Below are 20,049 nucleotides of genomic sequence, written 5' to 3' on the forward strand. Positions count from 1 at the left end.
AGTGTGTATCATGTCTAAATTCCAAAGTCTTATTTTAAAATGTGGTGAAAGTACTTCTGAAACACTAGGTCTTCTCCTTGTATTGTTTTTCCCTCCTGAAGGGAAGCATTTATTAAAATATTTTAAAGCCATTGTTCTTTTATTCCTTTCAAAACCAGTTTGATATGAAATTGTTAGAGGCGGACTTTTGTTTATTTGCTCCCCTTTAATAACTGCATTAGAATTGAAACTTCAATGAGTGCTTGATCGTCATAACATTAGCTCTTTTGAAGGTTTTGTTCTTTTCAGAGCCATACAATTAAAATATATATTCTAGGTGAATCTGCTGGGAATAGATAGGACAGTTGAGGAGAGCTATCCCTAGAGATGATGTGCCACATCAGAACACAGAATACTAATAAAATGTTGAGAGCCATCTGTCAGAGACAAAAAGCCATGGTCAGAGCCTATCTTTCAATGAAAAATGAAATGACATTTGCCCTCCAAAAGATTAATATATTTGGTTATTGGCCTTTCCCTTCCCCCTTTACCTTTTTAAAAATTTCTCCATCCTCTAGCAAGGTTTTGTGTCCCTTTTCTTTTTTTCTTTCAAAGTCAGAGAAAATCTTTTATAGCCTTGCTTCTTACAGTTTCTGCATGGCCACCTAGTTTTTATTTTCTTGTGCCCCCCTCCCCCCCTTTTTTTTTTTTTGGCACACTGTGTGTGAGCTTGTTAGACGTTGGATGTTCTGATATGGGCTCCAGGTTATTCAGGCAAGGTTTAATTCTGCTTGTCAGATGCTCGGGTAACCTGTGTTTGCTGCTATGCCCTCTTCTCCTTCCTCTGTGGGACAGAGTGTAAATTTTACAAGCTGAGACACCTGAGGACTGAATCCTTAGAGGCGTTAGGCTGCCTGACTCCCATTTGAGCAGGTTTTAGGCTCTTTCATGATAGGAAGTTGACTGTGGAAGTTCCTGTCGGTTCATGATGCAAATGGCATACTTTTAATTATAGAGGATCCTATGCTATTCGTTTGAAAGGAACTTTAAACTTAAGCAGTCTGTCCCATATAGGATTTGCTGCTTTGTAGAAAAACAGAAGGTGTGATATGGGTCACTTTTATCTGAAAATCATCCTGGAAGACAAAGTGGTAAGATTAATAAAAGACAACTTTATTAAAATGCAGTTCAAGCAAGATGGCAAATTTTATCAGATGAGCTTAGAAAACACAAAGCATAAGCTCCCTGTTTACGTTACCCAGAAATCTGGGCTCTGTAAGTCACAGATGCTGTGCTTTTTCTGAAACCCTGATGACTGTTAACCTAAGAGATGCCAATAGGAATGTGTTCCACACTCACAGTTCTTCAGTGACAAAGATCATTGAAAAAAAACCCGGCCCAGCCCCATACCACTTACTGATCCTTGTGATTTAAAAAAAAAAAAAAAAAAAAAAGGGAAAACCTGGCTTTGACTTACAAACAGTTGACTATGTACAGCTGGGGACATAGAAACTTGCAGTGGGGGGGAACAGAAACAGGCAGGGGAATCTTTTAAATCAGTTTTGTCACTAGAAAAATCCTAACATGGAATGGCATCCTGGACGCTGACCTTTCAAGGTCCCTTCCATCCCCTTTTCTGTGATCATGAGAGTTGTTTTTTCTGCTCACTGAGCTTAAAGATATTATCTCCTAAAATGCTTTGTTTTATTTTGGGGGCTTTTGTTTTTAAATCAGTAAGAACAAGTCATTACTTAACATGAAATTAATCTCCATTTTGCTATTGGAAAGGTTATAGCTCACCTTTTCTAAATGGCATGGAAAAATCTGATTAATGGCCCTTTTGGTTTTTTTTTTTTCTCTCTTTCAAATGACTTTAATCTTCCTTTCTTTAAACTTTTTGTTCTGTTAGTTTAGGAGATTTCCTGAGAAGGCAGTGAGAAATTTCAGCATACAGAACCAAGCATCATTTAAATATGCTTGCTTTTCTGTTTTAATGTAAGAACTGAAGTGCGTTTCTGGAGAAGTACAGAGTGGCCTCATTTATCTTAATGAGCTGTTGCTTCACATCTTTTCTTTTTCCAAGGTGGAAATTTCAGTTTCTCTACAGAGGCTGTTGTGGAAGAGCTGTGATTTTTTTCATTTCTCCAGTAGTAGCATCAGCCCAAAAAGCTGAACTGGCTCATGATTACAGTTGCTAGTCTGTCACTCATTCACTTATTGTAACTTTTCATTTGGCATGTGAATTTAAAATACCTAACTTACTCCAGTCCCTTCGGTCTTTCTGACACCTCCTGGGTTAGATGGATCTTTGTATCAACAACTTTTTCTGTCAGCACGCTCTGCCCTACCTACCCTGAAACTTATGCCATAAGCCGCTATGACTGCCTTAGTGTACAAAATAATACAGGATGTGGTGCGTAGGAGTTTGTCATACTGAATAAAGTTCTTTTATATTTAAACTTCCAGGGTGTGAAGATACTTGACATGATCTCCAAGCAAAGAATTACCAATGTGCCTCGAGATGACATAAGCCTTCGCCCAGATATGTATCCCTGCAGCCTTTGCTGGAAGGATAATTTAACGCTGATTATTGGCTGGGGAAATTCAGTAAAGGTGCAATTACCTGTCTTTGTAATAAATGCTTGCTGTTATCACAGACAAACAGAGGATTATTTCTGAAAAGCAAAGACAATCGAAAAAAATAGAATTTGGTTTGACTACAGTGTGCAGAACTCCTGCTGCCATAGAAATGTCATTGGACTGACCCTCATGAGGAGGAGGAGTGATAGACACCCAGCGGTCAGATAGATCTCTGTGTGGGAGCACACAGCGAATGTAATCCTCAGGGACACTTCTCCTCTGTGCCTTGGAGAGATTTCCTCTTTTGAAAGCTTTTAGTGGGCTGTTGAATACATTTCTTTTGATTAGCATTAAGGAAGAACAACTTACCATGAGGTAGTTTTGGAGGGGATTTTTTGGGGGGGCTGAGGAGGTTGTGACTGCTGAAACAGCCACAAAATTTTGGTCAACCATGGGAAGGAAAAAAAAAGGAATGGAGTGGGGGACAAGATGCCTGCAGTTTTGTTCTGCTTTCAGCAGGGAACCTGCATTTCAGACTCGTGCACTGCAGACTGACTATGATTTGCTCAGACCAGCACCTGACATGAGTTTGTTACAAGCCTGTTAGCTGTTTTCTAATAACAGACTGCTACATCACTGCACAGTGGGAAATTAAAAGTGTTCGGTAGGAGTAGATGGAAAGGGAGGGTAAAGTGAGGTAGGTGAAGCGTAAAAAGCTTTTGGAGCATTAAACTTAGAGTTTTACAAATGAGGAGGTTCGTTATAAGTTTGGCATCTGTCTTCCCCCTTGTATTGTGCGTGCTTCGCAACATTTGGGTATTTGCGTTTCTTTATCTATACATACTCTTCTCTTGTTATTGGGAGTTGGCAATAGCATATTCTTACTGAAATTGTAAAGTAATGAGATGCAAAGTGTGAGAAGATACCAAAACCAAACTCACGTATATGCTACTGGGAAGAAATCATAGTGGGCAGATGTTTTCAGATTTCTCTCGTGTGGTCCATCTTACTACTTCTCTCCCAGTGTATTTATAAGGCTGTGGACTACAGCTACAACTTTCCTGTCTGGTTTTCTTCTTCAGTGATGCATCGTCGCTGTTTTACAGCCTTTGTTTTTCAAAATACAGAAATCCATGTCCGAGAATGCCTCACTAAGAAAAGGAGTTTCTGGGAAAAGTTAGTAGCATTTCAGGAATTAGTTTGTTCATCATAATGATCCAACTCTCTGTTTCCTAGATTTGCTCAGTAAAAGAACGGCATGCCAGTGAAATGCGTGACCTTCCAAACCGCTATGTGGAAATAGGTATGATTGTACAAATGCGCTCTCTTTCAAAATCATATAAGCTTTAAAGGTCTGTTTTCACATTCTAGCCTGAAAAAGCTGTTACATTTCAGAGGCAACATGTAGTTGTAACATAAACGTCTCCTCATTTGTTGTTGATGAGGTTGTCCTAACGTCCTCCTGCATAGTTTTTTTTTGTATTCGTAGAGAGTCTTAAGTTCTGTGATCATCTAAATTCAGAGATCCTTGTGTGAACGGTGGATGTCTTAACTTTCCCTTCACGCAATTCCTCCAGACAACTTGGGTTTTTATCTTAGTTAAATTATGATCAGTGTAGTAGTAAGGAGGAAAATAAATGCTACTTTATTCCATTATGTGGTATTTGACTACACTGCTCATAACTTTTTTTTTAAGCATCTCTTCAGGATAGTCCTAGAAAATTGATTTGAATTTCTTTTTGTTGCTTTTTTTGCTTCTGCGTTTTATGTTCTCCTTTGCTTTCTTATTTGTCTAGTTTAGGTGATGTGAATAAATTTCATTATTGCTGATTAATGGAAAAGGTCTTGATAAAACATAGGTATTAAGTAAAGTGGAATTCAAAGGAAATTTGGAGGGGAAGAGGGCATGTAAACGAAAGTCACAACTGTCCCCAGAAGCCTCTTCTGGGGAGAGGAAGTATCTACGAAGAGATAGTACTGGGAAGATGAACAGGCAGGACTCTGCAGGCCGGAGTGGACAACAGTTTGTAACCTTTGGTGCTTTCCGGTCTTGACTGTAATGACACAAGATTGTAGAAAAGAGCGTTCAAGCAAGATCGTCAATCATGTCAGATTAGAATGGTACATGGCATAGGTGTATACTCCGCTTTCTGATTTCAGGAAAGAACATTTTAAAATCGTTTCTGAAAATCAACTAAGAGACTTGTTAAACTCTGTAGGAACTCTGGATACTTAGAGACAGTGGCATGCCTGACAGTTAACTGAGACCTGAGAGCTATTTGTTATTTAAGATTACATGATCCCAACAGAATAATTAACTGTGAAATTCTGGGATATTTAACAGAATTATGTCAAGGAGAAGTTTGGTCTTGAGTTTTAGCCTCAGATATTTTATATAATCTTTTCTGTACCTGTAAGTAGCTTTTAGAAAATAATTAAATGGGGTTGTTTACATAGTGACAAGTGAAATGAGGCAACTTCTACTTCAGCTATAACGTGTCTACATGGAGGGAGATAGTCTTCTGTGACTGTATTGGAACTTCATTTAAAAAAAAAAAACTGTCATCAAACTACTTAGGTGCAGACCTGAAAATCAGAGATATTTGGGGAAGTAACGTTTTCATCTTACAGTTTTTAGCCTGAAGTCTCTGTATGCTTGAGGACTAGCGTTTTATCTCACTTAACCTGTTAACGTGCTTGAGACTTTTTTTTCTGGTTTCAGGTCAAAGCACTGAAAGAGCTCTGCCAAATGCTGTCAGCAGCACTCATTGAAACGTGGGTATTAGATTTGGAGGGAAAGGAGAGAGAGAGAGATTATTTGTTCAAGTCTCAATATAAATTACAATAACTTTTGATGTAGTCACATAGAAGATCTTCTTGAGAGCTGTGTGTCATGCCACGGCATCTATTTCAATTTTATTTCAACTTTACTTTTCAAAGGCATAACTGGAAGGCCTGATGTTATTAGTGGGTAGACCAGCAACCAGTATAGTTTTATGCAGGACCGTTAATATCCTAAGTGGATGCATAAGCTGATATGCTTTCATAATGTAAGGAATTAATACAAGGCAAGCATATCCTTCAGTGGCAGGATAGCTGAATATCCTTCAGAAGTTTTGACTCATAACATCTTGGCAATATACTTATGGAATATTAAACCTATAACACAGTATACCTGTTGTCGTATTTAGCGGTGTGGGGTTTTTTATTTATTTTTTTTCTGCTCCTGCTTTTAAATTTTGCACCTGCAGTGAAAACCAGAAGTGGAGTAGGAGACTTCATACTTGCTTCTCTGCTCATCAGGGTAATAGATATGAAGTCTATGATAATACAGTGCTTTCTCATGCCTGAACAGTTTCAAATTTATGCTCTTTTAGAGCCATTCTGAGGGCCTCAAAGTTCCACAACAGTATCATAGTAAACTGTGATGGCATTAGTAGATCATAAATGTTTCTTCAGTGGTTTGCAGGACAGTGAATAGGAGAAAGAGCATTTCCTGCATTGTAAGTTAGCTACTTAGGATCCTGTGTAACAAGGTCCTCCTCATCTTTTGACACATAGCTATACTTACTCTGAGGCAGGAAATAAATACGATGCTAAACCAGATGGCCCACAATGCGGGAAAGTAACACCAATGAACTGTTCTGGCTGTTTTATTTCAAAGAAAATAATGCCATGATTAGCTGTAAGAGAAATTAGATGAATTACACAGGTGTTATGTGCTGAGATCTGCGTGGCATTGCTAATTTTATTTATGTGTTTCAGTATATTAATGGTGCTTTTCTTCAGTAATCTTTTCCATTGTCTCTGGTTGTATGTTACAGTTCATTGCCTCTGTGGGTCTTCATTCAGTGTCGAAGATAAACTCCAGTGAAATGTTTCTATTTAGGTTTAAATGTATGTTAGCTGAGCAGATCCTATCAGTTTAGCTCTGTCAGCTACCGCTGTGAAGTAGTGTATTGATTAGAAAGTATTGGTATTGAATTACAGGCTTAACATGGACTAAATGCTGTTGTGATCCTTCTTAAAGAGCGCTTGACCTCTGCGCTGGCTCCTGATGTGTGTAGAGAAGCTGTAATGCTGGACAACTTCTGGTCTGAACAGGGAACCCTTCCTCAACTGGAGCCCGCAAGAAGGCGGGTTGCTGAAGAACTAATTAGCACTTTGCAGTTAATACGATGCCTTTTCAAAGTGAAACGGGGCATCTAGTCTTCAGTGGCCTCGTCAAGTAGCTCAGGAGTTTATATACTTTTACGGAGTATATCTCCGACTGAGTTATTCAGGTTGTTGATGATAGTGGAAAATAGAGATTAAGACAGGAAATCAGTAAAAGACTCGAAGTCAATTAGAAAATTCCTATCAATTTATTTTAGCCCAAATTTTATCTAAGGAATCTTACCTTAATTCCAGGTGCCAATCAGACAGCAGTGTTTCTTGAGCATTTGTCTGCCCTCTGCATTCCCCCAAATTCCCCACAAAGTGGAATTCTAGTTTAAAAATTACATGTTTTATGGATATGTTTTTAACAACGCATCTGTGTGCCTTCTGAGGGGAATCACATCTGTGTGTTTTGTGAAGGAATAGTTGTATAACTGTGTGGCAAGTTACCACCAAGGACTGAGATGGTACATTTTTATCCAAAAAAAACCACATGAGAATATTTGGTTTTCGGTTTGTAAAGTGAGATACTGGGATATACCATTCTGACATTTTTCTCTCTATATAGATGGAACTTAAAGTTTAATTCATGAATGTGATGGGCAGGAAATTAACTGTGACTAAATGTCTTCAACTTTATATGCTGATTTATGCAAACATTTAATTGGAGCAAGTCCGCTACACTCTGAGAAGCAATTTGCCAAAAAACAAAGAGGAAGAAAAACCAACCCCTTTACATAGCTGATTCCGCTTAGACTTTTGCACATCCTGTTTTGCCACAAGCCAAACGGATCATTTATAAATTTCTTGATAAAATTAATCAAGACTATCAGACTCCTGAATGTTTTCCCTGTCGGTTGACAGAGTTTTCTTGGTTCAATATGTAATGGAAAAAAGAGTTTTTCAGAAAATCAACTTTGAAGCTTTGAAACTTAAGCTCCTGATTTTTCCAGTTGTCATCAAGGATTCAACAGGATTTTCTTAAAGGTTGTGTGTGTTTGTAGGTAGAGTGTTGTACAGGCAACTGCCATATTTCTAAAGGTGATTTTTATTGCTGTGTGAGATGGAATAGGGGTAAGATGATGGAATAGGGGTAAGATGGTAGCACTTCTATTACAAACAACCTGACGGCTGCAGGTAGAACAGCAAATTGTAACACTGCTTACAGTAGACAAAACATTTTTCTAATTTAATTGAAAAGAATAGACCTCACCAGATGGATGATTACTGGCATAATGATGTAGTGAATGTTTTTCCTGATTTTTCTGATTAGTGTGATAGCATAATTGAGAAAAATTGTTTTGTTTTAACAGCAAAATTCTTGGTCATTTCTATTCTGTACCGGTAGCAAGTAGTAAGGCAACAGCTTTCAGTGACAGAGGCTTTACAGAGTTTTGATTTTAACATTCATATTTTTCTCTGAAAATCTTCACACATTAAGATTTTCAGAGAAAAATATGAATGTTAAAAAAAAGAGATTTGTGTTTTCTTCAAGGATTATGTTGGATAGTACACCTAAAAGTAAGAATATTCTTTTATTTCATTAAAAATATACCATTCGTATATATTTATGCTTTATGATTTGCTTCTATCCATCTAAAGACAGCTTAAGTGATACTTATGTGGGACCTTTTCTGGTCCTCTAGCTGCAACTGAATGCACATACTGTGGAAAACAGAAAAAAAATAGTCTTTTTATATTTTATATCAAATGCAAGCTCATGCAGATGACTATAACTAATCAAAACATGCCATTTTGTATTTTTTTTTATTTTTTTGCATAAATTACCTAGCTCAGTAAAAGCACTGATGGTGGAGATACCATCTTGAAGACACTTAAGGGTATGCTGTACTATGGCCTACAGCAAAGACTGCAAATTTTGCAAATGCGCCTGAAGTAGCTGGTTAAAAGGTGATTTGGGAATGTGTAGTGGCATCACCCCAGCAGCTAACAGTGCACTAGAGTTCTAGCTAAGCTGGGCCAGTTCATGGTGCTTTGTGGCTCTGATGCTGTTGATGGGCTAGCTAAAAATTAGCTTGTGTTGCCTTTTCCATTTTCTTTCCTACAACATATCAAATTAACAAAAAAAACCCCAACAAAATCCTTTTTTTTCTCCACACATTAATTTCTCCACACATTTTAATTCTTTGCGTGCTAGTTTAGGTTCCTTCTTACTTTCCCAATGTTGAAACCTTGGCTCCTTTGAAATCAGTGGCAAAAACCTCTGTCTGTAACCAGAATTTCACTCTATAAATCTGCAGTGGAAAAGCAGGGGCTGCTTTTTGAGATTTGATTAAATGAAATAGATTTCTTTTAGTTTCAGTCCACTGCATGTGCGTGGATCTTCAAAATTCCAGAAGAAATTGCTTTATGGCATTTGGGTAAATAATGTAGCACATATTGTTTTATTTCTGTAGTGTGGGGTACTTCATACATTTCATTTAATGAACAGCAAAAAAAAAAAAGATTTCCGTGTTTCTTCTTTTTGCTTCCTGGTAATTTGTTTGACAGCTGCACATAGATGCTGAACATAGAGTAGATCCACTGTCAGCATATCTTCCATCTTCTCTTATGACAGGCATAAACATGTGTGACACATGGCCGTACCTCGGTCATTCCCATTTACTTCAATACTACGTTTGCTTTAATTGTTTTGGGTCCTTTTCAAATTAACAGCATTTCTGCAATACCTCTATGTTGGATATTTTTTTTTCCACTTGATCAAAACAAAGCGTCCAGAGAGTAAGTCAAATTAACCTATTAGTGTTCTCTGCAGCTATAACTTCCATAATTTTTTTTCAGTAAGACTTTTTTGATTAGCGGCATCAAAGATTTTTATCAGGTCAAGAAGCACTGTCTATTCCAGCTATTCTTTGTTCAAGGCTGTTGCAGCAGAGCTAGAGCATTGTGTTTCAACAAGGCCTCTTGAGGAGGATGAGCTGAGAGAAAGCTGAAAGTGAAACCAGGGAAACTAAACCCTATTTAAAAAACCAAACTTGAAGTGATGTTTTTTATTTGTTTATTTATTTTTGTCTCGGAGAACAGTACTACTGCTTGATCGTAAATACATCATCGCATCACGTGGACGTTACCAACATTTTCACTGGCAAAGGAACTAAAGTTCCAGTGAAGGTCAAAGAAACACACCTGTTTTTTTATAAGCATCCCCATAATCTTTACAAATGTACGATTCACCACGCTGTTTTCCTCTCCAAATTCAAACCACGGTATTTTATATGCCTTTGAGAGACTTCTCTTGTCACTTTTTAGAGCTTGTTTGTCCTTCTAGCCAGCATTATGGATTTGACTTTGTTTTTTCTTGTCCATGTTTTTCCTCCTGCCTTCCATATTCCTTTAAAATGCCAAATACTAAATTGTAAACTGGGAATAAGATGTATTATGTTGATGTTTCTGACGTGGTTTGTTTAAAATCATCACTCAGAGCAACATGCGACACAGTCGAAGTAATCTCATCAGTCTTGCCCGCTAGAAGAAAATAACTATGTACAGGATTACAAATGTGAACCTATTCTCTCCTAGAATAGATTGAGTATTCTGCCCTCGTGCCCTGCTTTGTCCCCCAGTGGTGTCAAAGTGTCAGCAGTCATTAAGAGAAAAATAGTATTTGCTTATTCATTGAGAGACAGGTGTCAAATCTGTACTTTACTTGATGGTATTTTTTTCTCCTTTAGCAGGAGGATGATTATTTCTCCTGTTCCTTCTTATTACCTTAGCTAAAGTAAATTTGCTTTATTTTTAGTGTTGTTATGCTGCATTTTCTGTTTGCTTTGCTAAAAGAATTAGTAACTTCTACTAAACAGTAGGTATTAGTAATGTAGCGAGCTAAGCAGTAAGAAAGGAAACTTTTTTTTTTCCTACTTAATGCTTAGGTTCTCCTAAAACCATGTTTTGGGAGAAAATGATGATGCGTCTGACATTTTTGTAAAAGCTTATAGGTGTAAGTTTTTCTAATATAAGCACTTGGATGATTCCTGTTCTGGACCCCATGAGAAAGGACCAGACAAAAAGGGCTTCCCAGAAGTTGAATGCCTGCACTGCAAATCCAGTAGAATGAAACAAAATAGCTATTTCTGTGTCAGAGGTCTGCTTTAGTGAGCCTTTTTGTAAATACAGTTCAGCTCTCTTTTTCTTTCTCAAAATAGTCATCACGTAACTGTCTCGATTTCAAGACCAATCTTAGGAAATTACATTTCCAGTTTTATGAACAAGAAAAGGCACTATTTAACCATATATTTTCTTTGTAATGAGGGTATCTGTAATCTTCCGATGATGTTTAAAGTGATGATAAATAAATAATGATCTTTGTGTTTTCATATATCATACCAATAGGTGTAGCAGGTGTGATTCTCTTATGGCCACATGACTTGCTGTGAATATGCAAACCAATGAAGATGTCCTAGTTATTGCCTGTTTTATTGAGTTTGGTTTTGGGTTTGCTTCCTTTTTTTCAAGATGATTACTGAAAATCAGGCTGAGCATTCATTTCAAATGTCCCGTCTCTAGCATGTCCTGGAGCACAAACATTTCTTCTTGCAAGCTTTAATGGAATTTAATATGTTAAATGTAATATTTCATCTTGCTGATCAGCTGGGAAGTCCGTAGGTTTGTTATATGTGTTGAATCTGAAGTGCTACTATGTGCCGTTGATTGCCACTGAAAATCAGCTGTGTCTTTTTCTTAGGGAGTAGTTCATACACATTCATTTACTTAACAATCTGTTGTCTTTCCTGTATTTCAGTTTTCCAGTTCGACACTGAATTCTATATCAGTGGACTTGCGCCTCTCTGCGACCAGCTTGTCATACTTTCATATGTAAAGGAGATTTCCGAAAAAACGGTAATGGTTTTTATGTTACAGTTTCTTCACAGCACTAAGCTGCCTTGTGAGCTGGGCCTTAAACTAGTCACATGGATCTGATTGTCTGTGAAAAAAAATTGTAGTCTGCTGGTAGTGAACAGTGCTTGAAACTTCTCTGACCTATAAAATAAGGTCAGTGGAGGTGATGTTGAAGACTAATGTACTTACTTTCAGAAGTCCTGTCTGGATTCCTTTATTGCTTGCAGGAGCCAGAGAAGGTCTCTAGATAGTCCTTCTCTCTCCTTTTTCCTTCCTTTTTTCCCCCTCTCTCTTTTTCACTCCTTTTCTCTCTTTCTTTCTGCTATTTCTGCACCAGAAGAAATGAAGAATCTTTTTTAGCCAGAAGAGAGGCTTGCTGACACTGCGTCTTAGGAGACATGAGAGTAGTGAAGTTGATCAACTCAAGCAATAAGAGTCACTGTGGCGGGGGTGGGATGCATGATTGTGAGCAAGTGGCATCATTGTCTCCCTTGCTTCCAAGACCTGTGGTTGTGTACACCCAGATACGTGTGTAGATAGGTAGAAATTAGAATTCATGTCAGCTGCTTTTACTGCGTGCGGGCGAGTGCCGTGTCTGTCTCCGACATTTATTTCATATTGCCAAATAAAAGGTGAGGCAGTGGAAGAAAGCCTTGAAGTTGCGGTGTGAGAATGGCAGATGCTCTTGATCATCTCTTTGATAGTACGTCTGCATTAGACAACCATCACCATAGTAACCTTAAGCAACTGGGTGCACAAGTTGCTAGGCAATGAAATGCTGTAGGTTCAAACAAATGCTCGAGCCTGCTGAAATCAATAGGGTTAGCTTCTAGCTTTGCTGTGGGATGTCAGATTATTATTTCTTTATTTATATTAAGGAGAAAAATAGTGTCACAGCAGTGCTTCCCAAGAGAGTCAGTACAGTAGTCCTCTAGTGCATCAGAGTCGGAGAAAGGAAAAAAAGGCAAACAAATGGGATAAGGAAGGGGGAGGAAAAGGTGGGTTGAAATGCTAGGGAGCAAGGAAATTGGGAAGCCGCTGTTAATGAAGTAGCAGCATGGGAAAGGAGCTAGCATAAAGGAGGTAGTGACTGATAAAGGTTAAAGTCATTCTAACTGCTTCAGAAAAGAAAGATGAAAAGAGAATTCCAGGTGATATAATGGTAATAGAACACAGGAAAGAGATTTTTTTTCGTGCATTTGCTTCTAATTAGTCTTTTAAACAAACTCTGAATGCTGGACTTCGATAAATTCTCAGTCCTCTAGGAAACTCTAGGAAGGAAACAAAAGTACTCCCCTCTCTGACACCATGTCTGTGCCTTGGTGTGGTGGGAACCCCTCCGTTAGTGTCTTGGCCCGAGCTGCCTGAGCTTGCAGCAGAAGCACTGCTCACTACGGTTGGGTTGTGAGGAACGCAGTTCTTCCTACACTTGGTTTCACGGCTTTCAAATGACAGCTTCCTACTTGTTACAAATTGGATCAGAATTGAACACGTGGCTTACTTTGGCTTTGATACTTTTCCTTTTCTTTTTTTTTTTTTTTTTTTAATACTTGCACTGGAACAGCTAAATTGAGAAAAGGCCTGAGAGTTGGGTAGGCTAGAGCTGTGGCGTAAATCCACTTTGTATGTCTCCTCGTTCTTTCATTCTATATTTTGTTATAATTCACAGCCAGGAGTAGAAAATAAGCGATTGTTTTGACCTTGACTTAATTAAAAATATAGCTACCTGAAGACAGCAATTTCCCTTGGATAGAAGATGAAAATCCGTGATGTCATCTTACCATAACCACATACAATGCACTTGAAAGTTCGTGGTACTCTTAAGATCATAAGCACAGCAAGGGTTTTAGATTATTCTCAGATTAATTTTTCTCTACTGCTCCCGGATGCTTAAAAGTGCGAACTTAAGCACCAGCTAAAAACAATGCAAGTTCGTCTTTGTACCAGACTATCATTGATTCATAGAGCTCTGTCCTTTGGGGCCCTAAGCCCAGCTGAGAACATGTCTTAAATTGTTCTGTTGCTTGTTGAATGCAATGGTTGATGGTCATCTGTGAAAGCACTGAAAATTTCTGTGACCAATAGCAGAAAAATGGTGAGCAAACACAGGGGAAGGGTTAGACCTGGGTCCTGTCTAACCCTCCTTCACTGCACTGATCCATTCACCGGAAGCAAGCCAAGAGGAGGAATAACTTCCCTCTGTGTTTCAGATGCGATTACAGCTACTCTGTGAATTACAACTTTGCAACTTGTATGGTTCGCAACGGAGTACCCAGTGCAAAGTACTGGACCTTTGGGAGTGTTTGCATCTGCTGAGTTTCAGCCTTGTTTGTAGATGACTGTCAGTTGGCATTGCTAGGGTAAATTGTGTAGGATGCAACTAAGATGTTTGTGTTTTTCTAGGAAGTGGAGTGTTGTGCAAGGCCTCGACTGGATATTGTACAACCCCTACCTGAGTCCTGTGAAGAGATCTCTTCTGATGCACTAACAGTACGAGGATTCCAGGAAAATGAATGCAGAGATTATCATTTAGGTAGGTGTTCTTAGTATTGTTTTGTTTTATTTTAATAACTTGGTTAAAAAAACTTGATTTGGGAGGACTTAGCCTCCATTTTCATTTCTATGTCATCTCCTTGAGTAACTGTCTATAACTGCTTATGACACTGAAATGTAAAGTAGAAATCCGCAAGAGCCAGTCACATGAAAGAAAGCAAATGTGCATATTTAAGCGTCATGATTTGTAATGCCATCTATTAAATCAGACACACTGGGGAAAGCAGAAATACAGGTCTTGTGTAACGTCCAGTACTGTGGACGGCGGTATCTTTGCTGGAGATGTATTCAACATGTGATCCGTAGGAGCTCTTGTGTCTCTTCGGGCACAACGGGCGTCAGGAATAGTGAACTAAGTGATACGATGTCTGGAAAAGCTGCTTTAGAGACAAAGATGGAGTAAATGTCATTTCAACACTAAGATGCACCTGGATCCACTTCAAAGGGGCACGCTGCTATTTAGCTTCCCTGTACTGACAAAGCTGTGGGCGTATAATAGACCCCAGAATGGTAAAATGTAATGAATGGAAACTGGAATTTGGCAAGTTCAGCCTAGAAAATAGGTTTAATTATGTAACAGGCAGGGAGACTAAGCCCTGGCACAATACATACAAGTCTTTTAAATAAGATGGGATGGTTTTCTGATATATGTGTTGTCATTCAGAAAGATGCATGGCAAAGCTGATGCAGAATTCCTTGGTGAAGATTATACAGCCTGTGTTATACAGAAACATTCCTTCTGGCTTTTAAAATCCGTTACTCTGATTTTTAAGCATCTTCTCTGGCAGCATGCTTCAAATCATAGGCTTGGCAGGCCTCTTTGTGTACATCAATGCCCTTAAGCCACTAGAAATATAGTATATCTGCTCCTGATCTCCAAAACATCTCTGCTGCTATCAGTAGAATTGGGATTTCTTTATACATGTCCCTAAGCAGAACATTGATGCCCACAGTTGTACTTCTACGCTTAATGAATATTCCAGTTAATCTGACAAGTCTAAATTTTTTTGGATGGCTTTAAAACAAGCATTATTTTGTGAATTGCTCGTCAGTTCAGGAGTGTATTTGTATGCGTGTATAGATACAGATAACGGATGGGGAATGGTTTTCTTTCCCGTACCTACAAAATATTGATGGTGTTTCTTCATGGGTTCTGTGGAAATAATAACTATTCTGAACAGTCATCTTTTGTGTTTGATTTTACCTTTAAGTACGTTTTTACTTTGAGCTTACTCAAAAATAAAGGCTTATGGTATAAGCAAATGCATTATACATATAACCTTAACTTATAGCATTGCAAATGCATTGCCGTAATGATGTGCTGTGTCCCCAGGGGTTATGGCATCTATCATTTATGCTTTTGATGGCCTTGACCTTGATGGGGAGGATAAGTTTATTGCAGGCTATGTAGTGTAATAGTCCTCTAAAAGTATAATAATGTGTTCTAAACCATCATAAAGTTTACACATAGTGGATGAATCAGAATTTGCAATAAGCTGTAGTGAATTTTTTTTTGAAAGCTATTTTGCCATTTAAACCAGTTTTAATTTATTGGAGAATACAGCTTCCCAAACATGCATGTTCTGCAGGCGTAGCCTTGCTGTCTTCCTTGTGTCTTCTCTTTAAATTCCCCTCAAGGGTGTACTAAAAAGCAAGGCTTTACTTAAGGAAAATATAATAATAATGAAACTGTGTATGCATTTGCAGAGTATTCGGAAGGTGAATCACTTTTTTATATCATCAGCCCAAGAGATGTGGTTGTGGCTAAAGAGCGGGACCAAGATGACCACATTGACTGGCTCCTTGAAAAGAAGAAATACGAAGTAATTTTTACAACATTCTTTCCTTCAGGCTTTCCTGGTTTGGAAATTGGGGTGGGATGACGAACTTTGCTAGGTCATTTGGATTGGATAGTTTCTGTTCCTACAGTCATTGACTAAATGCTTGTGAAGGGTAAGAGTTGACCGTACATCTCTCCATCTCTCTGGAGAATTAGTCTTCCTACTGAAACAACTCATCTGAATTGCACCCAAGTGAGGTAGCTGAATTAGATGCTGCAAATGCTGCTCTCAGCATCAGATATGAAATGTGTTAGCTGTCACTGAAAATTACTAAAGCTGGGGTTTGGCTTTAAAGCAGGAGAACAGTTAACTAATGAGCTACGTGGATGTTTTTCTAGATCTATCCCAACTAAAGAGGGAAGGGAAATGGACTTGGTGGGCAGTATTAGATTTTTCTCATTCTATATCACTTCCACTGTAGAACGAGAAGGTTGTGTTAGGGTACTGTGCGTTGCTCCGCGTTACTTGCCTTTGGTGTTGAAGCTTTTAGAAGTAAAATCATGTGGGCTCAAACTGTGTTGGTGTTGGGAGTAGTGTTACTCACAAAAAAAGCAGAGGCAATACTAAAAAGCAAGGGTATACAGATCCCTTGGAAAAAAGCAGCTCGGTATTTGGTTGCATAAATATTGGTATGTTTAAGCATGTATATCTAAACACCTAAAACAATAACAATAAATTCTTATAGACAATATCAGCATGCACCCAGTGTTTTAGATTCTGATGTCCTGCCGTTAGTGACTTGCAACACTTGTTACGATGCATAAAGTAACTTGCAAATTCTTATTTATGTGTTATTTGTTGGATGCCCATTATAACCAAAAAAAAAAAAGGCGAGAAAGCCATTCAGCACGTATTCCTTTTGTTAATGCAGTCATGATATTCCTCATGCAGATTTGTTTAAATCCTTGTGGATGCTTTTGCATCTGAATAGCAAACTCATATGATGAGTGCAGTTTTGCAGTTTATGTAAATCACAGCATTTGGTCCCTGAAGACTCCAGTAATTTGCAAGTGACAGCTGTGTGTGTGCCTTTGTGCAAGCCATTCAAGGTAGTAGATAGCTTGTGTGTTGTGCTGTATGTTAAAGGTTTCATTTTGTTTGTAAAAGTGCCAGCTTTGTTTCCCTACGTTTGAAAGAGGTAGAAGAACCGCAAATTGCACTTACATACAAATCAGTCTGACTGGAGTAGACTTTTGGGCTGGGGAAGTAAAAGGTAGCTTCCCCCCACCCCCTTTCCTGAAAATTTTTTTCACAGGTGTTGGTAGTGAAGGGTTCTCATTTGAAAATGATCCAATGCGATTGCATTGTCTGTTTCGTTGTAATCTTGCGATTTGATCCTAATATACTAATGTGGAGTGAACCCAGATGGAAACAAAAGTAGTTTTCTCTTTGGTTAACTGCTTTGGTTTGAGTATGAATTCAAAGTTGTTCATCCAACCATGGCATTAAAAATTCTAGTGCTTCAAACACCCTGCTCTGAAAAATAGTTGATTTATGCAGTTCTAGAGCTTTCTGTATTGAAAGTTTGTATATTTTGGTAGTATCTCTGCTTTCTACTTTTTGAATATAGGAAGCTTTGATGGCAGCCGAGATCAGTCAGAAAACCATAAAAAAGCACAAGATTTTGGTAAGTCTCTAAACTTCTATTCAAAGCAAAGTATCTGATTTCTTTTAGAATGCTGTGAGATGCTACAAATACATTCCCTGTTCTGTATTGCACCAGACAATAGCTGTTAGGCATACTCCAACTAGCATTCAATTTCTTGGTTTCAGCTGCAGAACAGGAATGTTAGTGTGTGAAACACAAAAGGATCTGGGTTTTATGAAGGTGCTATTGACATTAAAAAGAAGAGAATTACACTTCTCTGATGATAGGGGTTTTGTTTGCTTTTTGTTTTGTATTAAATTTACTGTTGTTTCAAGTAACACACAGTATTACAATATTAGAGATTGGGTGGGGGTGACACATTTCTCTAACTTCTACCTTGTACATGTGACAGGGTTTTGGCAGGAGTTTAAAAGGTGCTATTGGAAGACCTTTTAAATGCTGTTGAAATTCAGTTGCAGTTTCACCATCTAGCGCACTCATGTTGCTTTGCAATTCTCATTATTTTACATAGTTAAGCTCCTTTTCTCCTTTATAGTTATTTCCTATGTTTATAGTCCCTTCACAGAGCAACAAAGGGTATCAAGTTTAAGACAAAAGGGGGAAAATGTAATAGCCATAAAAGCATCGCTAATTTTAGCTGTTTTTGTTGTTGTTGTTTAAATTGACCTTGATGTGAACACATTGGTGTTTCATTAATACTGCTGCTTCTTTAAATGGAAGTCTGTTTATAATTACAGTGTGTTAGAAGATGTATTTATTTTTTAGCCAGATTACTGCTATAATATGCACACTGTGTATCAGTATGTCTTAAAAATTCTTTTTTTCTTGTGTAGTCTAGAAGTTGAATCAAGACCTAATGGCATGCCATCACCTATCGCAGAGTTTGTATGATTTAGCTGCTCTGTGACCCTTGCAAAAGATGTAAAGAATTCTTAAAGGAGGTCCTGGCAATACACTAGGAGAAAAACAAACAAACAAACAAAAGCTTTTCACTTGGTCAGCAGATATTTGCTCCACTAGGATGAAATTCAGTGTGGGTATATACAAGCAGAGTTGTTGAGTGTTTGTTGTCTAACGCAAAAGCCATGGAATGTGTTGAGGGGAAAAGCCTCATCAAGCCCTAAGTGAAGGATTAGTGGTACACGGATTTAAAACAACTCATGCTCTCACTGCCCAGCAGCGATCAGACCAGTGACACCACACTCACACCACCTGACAAGTCTGGTGGTCTTGAAGATTTTTTAGGTTGCAGTAGTGATCACTGCCCCTTTGCGCCTCTTGAGCAAACTGCAAGGGTCCTAAACAACCACAGGCCTAAACCTCCTTTCCTTATGCTGTCTTCTCTGCTCACCGGGGAGCTGGCCCACCAGAGAAAGAGGCTGCCAGAAATCTTCATTATTGACAATGGCAAGGTTGAAAATACAAAGGTAGTTCCTATAGTGGAATGAAATCCTAAAATCTGGTGTATGTGCATGATTTCTTTTTTTTTTTTTTTTTTTTTAAAAACTTGGTAGTAGATTGAAGTTGTTGGATATCTCTGTTGATATTCTGCTCTGCTCAGTACTGTCCTTGATATTGATCAAAACATTTATGTTGTGCCTGAGAAGACCCAAGTGTTTATTTTTGTAGGAAACAATGACTTATTTTTCATTGCACAGCCTTGTTTCCCTAAAAAAAAATAAATAAAATGTGCTTTTAATTGATATGATTCTTAAGTTCTGTGCTCGGTACACTGGGCTGTGTTGACCGTGACACCAGTGTTGAGATTACAGCAGAGGTGTGGCTGTTTTGCTAAAATTTAATATATTAAACACCTACCAGAACAATTTTACAGCAGACCTGCGTGATAAACTCTTGAAAAGGGCAATTTTGTATATAATAAAATATAATAATCTTGCTAAATTCTTGGTAATTCCTGCAGTAGGATTCATATTCTCAACCAACATTTTTCCCCCCTGCAAACTTCGTGTTGACAAAGAACGTGTCTCGTACAATGGCTGGTGGGTTTCTTTTTGAGATAACAAATGCAAGCACTGAATGATCAGCTATGTGTTTTGAACAATATGTAGACGTAGCACAGTCTTCTCAGCGTCAATCAGGTTATGAGAATTATTTAAAAGAGCATCATAATTTGAAGCCAAGAGTGGTGTAGGCAGGTATTTTGTGTTGACTGTTCTGTCAGCACGTTGTCTAACTCAGGGTCTCCATTTAGGGCCCTGTGCATACAGCTGGAATGATAGTTACTGTGGCAGTCAAGCAGTTGACTTCCAAATTTTTATAACTAATTCTTTATTTTTATTCCCTTTAGGACATTGGCTTAGCTTATATAAATCACCTAGTGGAGAAAGGAGAGTATGACCTGGCTGCCCGGTAACTTACTATTAAAGATTTTCTTTGCGTCTGTGGGGGAAAAGCAAAAGCAAATTACTGATTTTGAAGTATTTTGTCATGTTGATTTTCTGTGTGTTATGG

General features: G+C 38.2%; 1 protein-coding gene across 7 annotated transcripts in view; it reads left to right on the forward strand.

Annotated features, from left to right (window-relative positions):
* Positions 1-20,049, forward strand: part of VPS41 (VPS41 subunit of HOPS complex) — a 112,149-nt gene that overhangs the window by 60,649 nt on the left and 31,451 nt on the right. For all 7 annotated transcript variants that reach the window (XM_054189919.1, XM_054189924.1, XM_054189920.1 and 4 more), the window contains 7 exons: positions 2,446-2,592; positions 3,796-3,862; positions 11,477-11,574; positions 13,978-14,107; positions 15,835-15,950; positions 17,539-17,595; positions 19,886-19,947. In XM_054189919.1, the coding sequence (XP_054045894.1) occupies positions 2,446-2,592; positions 3,796-3,862; positions 11,477-11,574; positions 13,978-14,107; positions 15,835-15,950; positions 17,539-17,595; positions 19,886-19,947 (677 nt within the window). The remainder of the gene's footprint in view (positions 1-2,445; positions 2,593-3,795; positions 3,863-11,476; positions 11,575-13,977; positions 14,108-15,834; positions 15,951-17,538; positions 17,596-19,885; positions 19,948-20,049) is intronic.

The sequence above is a fragment of the Rissa tridactyla genome, chromosome 2, assembly GCF_028500815.1.
Source record: "Rissa tridactyla isolate bRisTri1 chromosome 2, bRisTri1.patW.cur.20221130, whole genome shotgun sequence".
NCBI classification, from domain to species: Eukaryota; Metazoa; Chordata; class Aves; order Charadriiformes; family Laridae; genus Rissa; species Rissa tridactyla.